At 40.6% G+C, this 6,000-nt stretch overlaps 1 protein-coding gene across 1 annotated transcript in view; it reads left to right on the plus strand.

The window, feature by feature from the left end:
* Positions 1-5,534, plus strand: part of znf408 (zinc finger protein 408) — a 28,225-nt gene extending 22,691 nt beyond the window's left edge. Inside the window, exons 6-7 of the mRNA XM_073049155.1 lie at positions 76-1,020; positions 3,481-5,534. Coding sequence (XP_072905256.1) covers positions 76-1,020; positions 3,481-4,745 — 2,210 coding nt within the window. The 3' untranslated portion in view covers positions 4,746-5,534. The remainder of the gene's footprint in view (positions 1-75; positions 1,021-3,480) is intronic.
* The last annotated feature ends 466 nt before the right edge of the window (positions 5,535-6,000 follow it).

Raw genomic sequence — 6,000 nt, forward strand, 5'->3', positions numbered from 1 at the left:
GATCTATGTGAACACCATAATTGTACAGCACTGATGAAGTTTTTAATATCAAAAGCTCTGATCTCTCGTTAACAGATGTATTGGATGAAGAGCTTGAGGACAGAATACTGACAGATGGTGCTGAAAAGTCAGCTGAGGTACCTCCGACTGGGCAACAGTGCACCAAGCTAAATGTTGCAGTAAAGGACATGGAGTGTAAGGACGTGGTGAAAGTAGATCAGCCTGTTAAAAGGTCGCAGCGGCTTCAAATCAAACATGAAATTCAGAACAAACTGTCAAAGAAGAAAGTGAATCGGTTTGCCTTGAAGAAACTCAAATCAAAATTAACTGAAGAGGCAGTGCTGCCAGTTAGTTCCTCCAAACAGGATGACAAGAGGCAGGTTGATCCTGGGGTTGCCAAAAAGGCACAAAATTCCAGTAACATTAAGGCTAAAAGGCTGAAGAAAAATAATCAGTTTGGACTAGGTGAGAGGACTTTGCGATCATTAATAGGCAACAAGACTCTTAGAAGTCCTCCAGTTGGAAGAGCTCGAATGATACACACTGGACTCGATCCAGACAGACTGAAAGTGCAGGTAACACAAGAGGACATACTGAAAAAGAGGAGGAAAACAAAGTTAAGACACAATCAGAAGAGGAATGTTGACAGCCTAGATGAATGCTGTGAACAAAATACAGAGACCAAGTCAACTGACAACTGTGGGGAAGCAAAATCAGGTGGAGATTTGCCCTTGTGTAATATGAAGGGGGACGGGCAAAAACCTCCAGTAGAAAATGGAGATCGTGTTCAAGCAAAGGATAATCTCACACCTAAGAACAAGTCGGGAGAAAGTAAGAAGTTTTGTCGGCGTAACAGTTCCCAGATTGACCCCAGTGAGAGGAGGTACCAGTGTGATGACTGTGGAAAAGGTTTCATTCAGTTATGTCACCTGAAGAAACATCGTTTCACGCACACAGGGTACAAACCATACATGTGCAATGAATGTGGGAAGCGCTATAGCTCTGAGGAGAGTTTTAAAGGTAAATGGAAAAAATAATATTAATCTTTTTCATATCAGTAGAGAGTTAGCTTGGAGAATGTGACCATATATCGTGTGTTTAATTTCTTTGTTATTTACACTAAAAGCAGTGCAAGGAGGAAAACGGGGACGTTTCTAAATTTCTCTAAAAGGTCATTATCCTGAATAAAGTCATTTTTTAAATGTTCTCCTTTCCCTTGACATTGCTTCGTGTGCCAACTGATATAATGGCTTATAGACCTCTCTAATTAACTGATGTTTCATTGGCATCTTGATGAATTTGTTGGAAGAGGACAAAGCAGTTGCACTTATTCATCGGCACTGTAAATCTGGAAATGGCTTTCAGATGAAGGTATCTAATGGAGTATCAGCAAGTACAGTGCTGCATTTACATGTCCCCTTTCACAACTTCAGGGCTTCATGCAGCCATTCATAACTTTGGAAGTGTAGTTTCTGTGGGGAGATGGAAATGCAACAGACCTCTTGTGTTCAGTGAGATCCCAGACCAAATAATGAGTTGATATTTCATGACCTATTTTATTGATGTCAGTGAAGTAAAGGATGGTGGACAGATTATTGAGAATTCCAAGAGTCAACCCAGAACGTCAACTGTTTATTCACTTCCATAGATGGTGCTGGACCCAAGTTCATGGTCACCATGTTGTTCGTGTTTTCATATAATATATACAATCCCTGTCTCTCAGTGGCACTTTGGAGGAAGCAACTTACATTTTTACTTGTAATCAAAGCTATTCGATAGTACCCAGTGTTCAAAAGATCATCTGTATAATTTGTATATTTCTTGCCCAAAAGGTGTAACAGAATCTTTAATTGAATAGTGCTTTCAACTTCCTTAAAAATTCAGAAGGGTAGTTGTATTGGATTAACTAGTGTGAGCCCATTGCTCAGAACTCGGGTACAACAAGGAAGTCCATGTGTCAGAACAAATTATTGAAGTGAAATTTACAATGTGTTTCTTTCACCTTGGAATCAAAGTATTTTACTTGTGGGAGAGATTAATACGAGGCATTCTCTTCTCCCCCCGCCTAAACAATAGGGAATATCTTTCCCAAACCATGTCTTTCTGAATTAGCCATAATACAGATTTTTTTTAAGTTCAAAATGTCAATGATTTTTTTAATATCCCCTCACATGGTGATTTAAAACTATTTTTAACTAAATGTCCTAGCTGTATGATTTGTTCATTGTTGTGATGAATGATCAACTCTTCCCAATCTGTACTCTCTTTGTTAGATCAGCACAACTCTCCACAATTTTCCTAGCTGAGGTTGATCCTTGAAAATTTTCGTATTTTGGGAGGTTCATCCCCTGTTACTAGCTGCCCTTCTTTAAAAGGCTCCATCTCTGATTTCTATTGATTTTACTTTTGGTTTTTGTATAGGATTTGAAAAATATCAAAGACGCTATCAGGTGAAATGGTAAGTTAAGATCTGGGCAATGGATTAATGTCAGGTACATTGACATGCAGAGTTTTGATTATTTTCCCTGAATTTAATATCCTAGTTGTCCATTATAGTTTGAGTATAGCAGACATCTTCAGACTTTGTCACATAGGCATCAAAAAGTTACTAATCTTGCTTTAATCTGCACAATACCAGATTCTGCAGAAAAATTATCATATTAGAGTTCAAAAACATTTTGGGTGTCTACACTTACAAATTTTTCTATTTGCTTGATATGATAATACTTGCCCAGTTGAGATATCAGAGTTGACATGGATACTGGTTGGCAGTCCTGAGCTTTGGCACATGCAGATGTGGGTAGAGCATTGCTGTGTACTCTGGAATCTACCACCACTAAAGAGGGTAATACTGGAGCCCCGTGGATTGACATCTATCTCCCATATTGTTTAACCTTCTATCAGTGCCTTGTTGAGTTGTGGAATTATTGCATCTGTTATTGGAGTTCTGCACTTCTCCCTAATTTGGCGGGGCAAGGTTGCCATTGAGTAAATAAGAGGATGGAACCACACAGGAGATCTATCATTCATCATCTGTAAGAGGAGAAACACAGTTAGCAATTTAAGTTGTAGGTAATTTTTTTTAAAGAGTCCGGGAAGAGAAAACAATGTTACAGAAAGGATGAGGAGGAGTGTAAAAGGTATGAGATGAAGACATTAGGAAATACTAAGCAGTCAGGCCATGCTCGTAGAAAGAGGAAAAACTGAATTAACATCACTGATGAATGACCTATATAGCAGAATTGGCCAGTTCTGACAAACAGAAAGCATGGACAGATTTAGTTAAACTGCCAGCAACTATGCAGGCAACCAATTTTACCACATGCAGCAATATGATGTTGTCCCAGAGGAGTGCAGCAAGTAACTTGTAGGAAATTAAGGACAGAAAACAATTTGTTTTCTCAATTAAAAGATTTACTATCTTTCACTTGCAGACTGGTTATTGTTTTAAATAGTCTCCTAACCATATATTTTCTATAGCCCATCAGATGCTGCACAGAGGAGAGCGTCCATTCAAATGTCAGCAGTGCGATAAGGCCTACGCATTGAAACGAGATCTTCGAGAGCATGAGCGGGTTCACTCAGGGGAACGTCCATTTGTATGCAATGAGTGTGGAAAGGCATTCGCCAGGCCACCGTCACTCCGGATTCACAAGAAGCTCCATCGCCTTAAGGCCATGAACATTGGCAACCCACGGGCATGTCGCTGTAGCGTGTGCGACAAAGAGCTGGCCAATCCCGGCTCACTGAAGAACCACATGAGGCTGCACACGGGCGAAAAGCCATTTACTTGCACGTACTGCGGCAAAGCCTTCAGGCAGATTGGCAACCTCCGCGGGCATCAGCGCATCCACACTGGGGAGAAACCATACAAGTGTGACGACTGTGGTGAGTTCTTCTCACAGCTGCCTGAACTGCGCAGGCACCGCATTTCACACACCGGGCAGGTCTACCTCTGCACGATATGTGGCAAAACATTGAGGGACCCGCATACCTTCAGGGCTCATGAGCGCCTGCATACAGGTGAACGACCCTTTAAATGCGATCAGTGTGGTAAGGCTTATACCCTTGCAACTAAGCTCCGGAGGCATCAGAGAATCCACTTGACTGAAAAGCCGTTTAAATGTGACATCTGTGGCAAAGGGTACACAATGACTCAGAGCTTAAAGAGGCACAGGCTGTCTCACAAGAAAAGTGAAGCACGAAGTGTAGGGGAGGTTGCAGAAGCCATCGCCTCTTTGGAGAAAGAAAGCTCTGAAAGTAAACCTCTTGCAGAAACGCCGAAACAAATGAGAAAAGTGGGTTTAAAGACAGCTGGTCAAGAGAGCAACAGCCCTCTCAGAAATGAAAGTGTTGTTTTCAACCTTTACGTGCACACCATTGAAATGGTAGAAATCCCAGATGGGGAACACGAGGAGAGTGAAATGGCAGGTACTGAAGCTGAGAGTGCAAGTGAACAGAGTATTACATTCCAGCAGGTGGAGCGCAGTTCAACTCCGGAGTCCGGAGCAGCGGTCAAAGACAATTTGCAGGATGCATTCACTCAGGTGGGAAGTCAACGACGTGGGAATGGTGATATCATAGAAATAATTATAGCAGACTCAGAAGATTACACTGATGAAGTCAATTCCAGAAATTGTGCTGCAATAGAGCAAGAGAAATTGTCCAACAATGCTGTTGTTATTGAAGAGGACAATGGGTTTAATATTGTAGCTGAGATAGTAGAAATATCAACTGGAAGTTGAGCTCCATTAACAATATCTTTATTAACACGTTCAACTTTGTACATGAAACTGAAGCAGTTACATTTTAGATCGTGCCTGACACAAATTAATCTATAGTACAAGTGATTTGACTGCCATTGATTGTAAAGACTTACGGCAGCAGCATCCTTGCACTCAAACCCCACACATTTCTTTGTAAGTGCATTATGTAAATCATTATAGGTTTTTATAGTGGATTTATTTATAATCCTGTGCCAGAATTACTTGATGAAGTGCGTGAGCAATGGCTGTTGGACTAACTCCAATGCTGCGAAGATTTCAATACAAAACTAATTAATTTTGCAGCTGAAAGACAAAAGCTGTTGAACCACTTGCCTCTGGTCATTTTTGTTAATGTTGCAATATGCACTAAGCTAACATTTCCTGGTTATGACATTTAGTGTCTCTGTCTAAACATGCAAGATAAATTAAAATTATTAATCCTTGCATTAAAAATATCTATGATAATAATCAAAGACACTCTGCTTGGGGGGGGGGGTGAAGAGGAATATATTGATTTCATGCAATCCTTAATGTAATGTTAAAAAACCCATAATGTAGATTTGTTGAAAGTAACAGTTGAAATATCGTCAAAGCATGTCTCAGGGTTTGAGTGCTAATGATTTCCCAACACTGGGTTAGTAATCCAGAGGTTTTGACCAACAGCATAGAGAACATGGGTTCAAATGTCAGGTTAAGAATCTGAATTCATTTCAAACCTTCTGGAAGTAAAAGAAAACACTGCTGTCAATAAAAATTATCACAATTCAATTGAATTCTTATAAAAATTTAACTGGTTCACAAATGCTTAGTCAATATGTGAATGCAGGCTTGCATTCATTTGGTTAATGTGTGAGTACCACATGAAGTGGCTGAACATGCAAGACCAGTTGGACAAGATCAGATCCAGCAGCCCAAGCAAACCAGTCAATACTACATCAGGGAACAAGAATGGAGAGTTTTTGGCAGCCTTGCCTCAGTTTGCACATCCTGAGGATTATCTTTAAAGCTGGCTTGGAATCACATTCTGAGCTTCTCATTACTTAGCGATGCATCAATTTGTTGCAGTAAAACCCGTACCTGATAGCCAAGTCTGACAGATGGGTCCCTGACCGGGAATTGAACCCATGCTGCGGCAGTGAAAGCGCCGAATCCTTACTACTAGACCACCATAAATGTGTACACAGGGATGTTAAAAGGTAGCCTACTGCTGATGTTATTCTTGGGGTGGTGGACA

This window comes from Hemitrygon akajei, chromosome 6 (genome assembly GCF_048418815.1).
Source record: "Hemitrygon akajei chromosome 6, sHemAka1.3, whole genome shotgun sequence".
NCBI lineage: Eukaryota > Metazoa > Chordata > Chondrichthyes > Myliobatiformes > Dasyatidae > Hemitrygon > Hemitrygon akajei.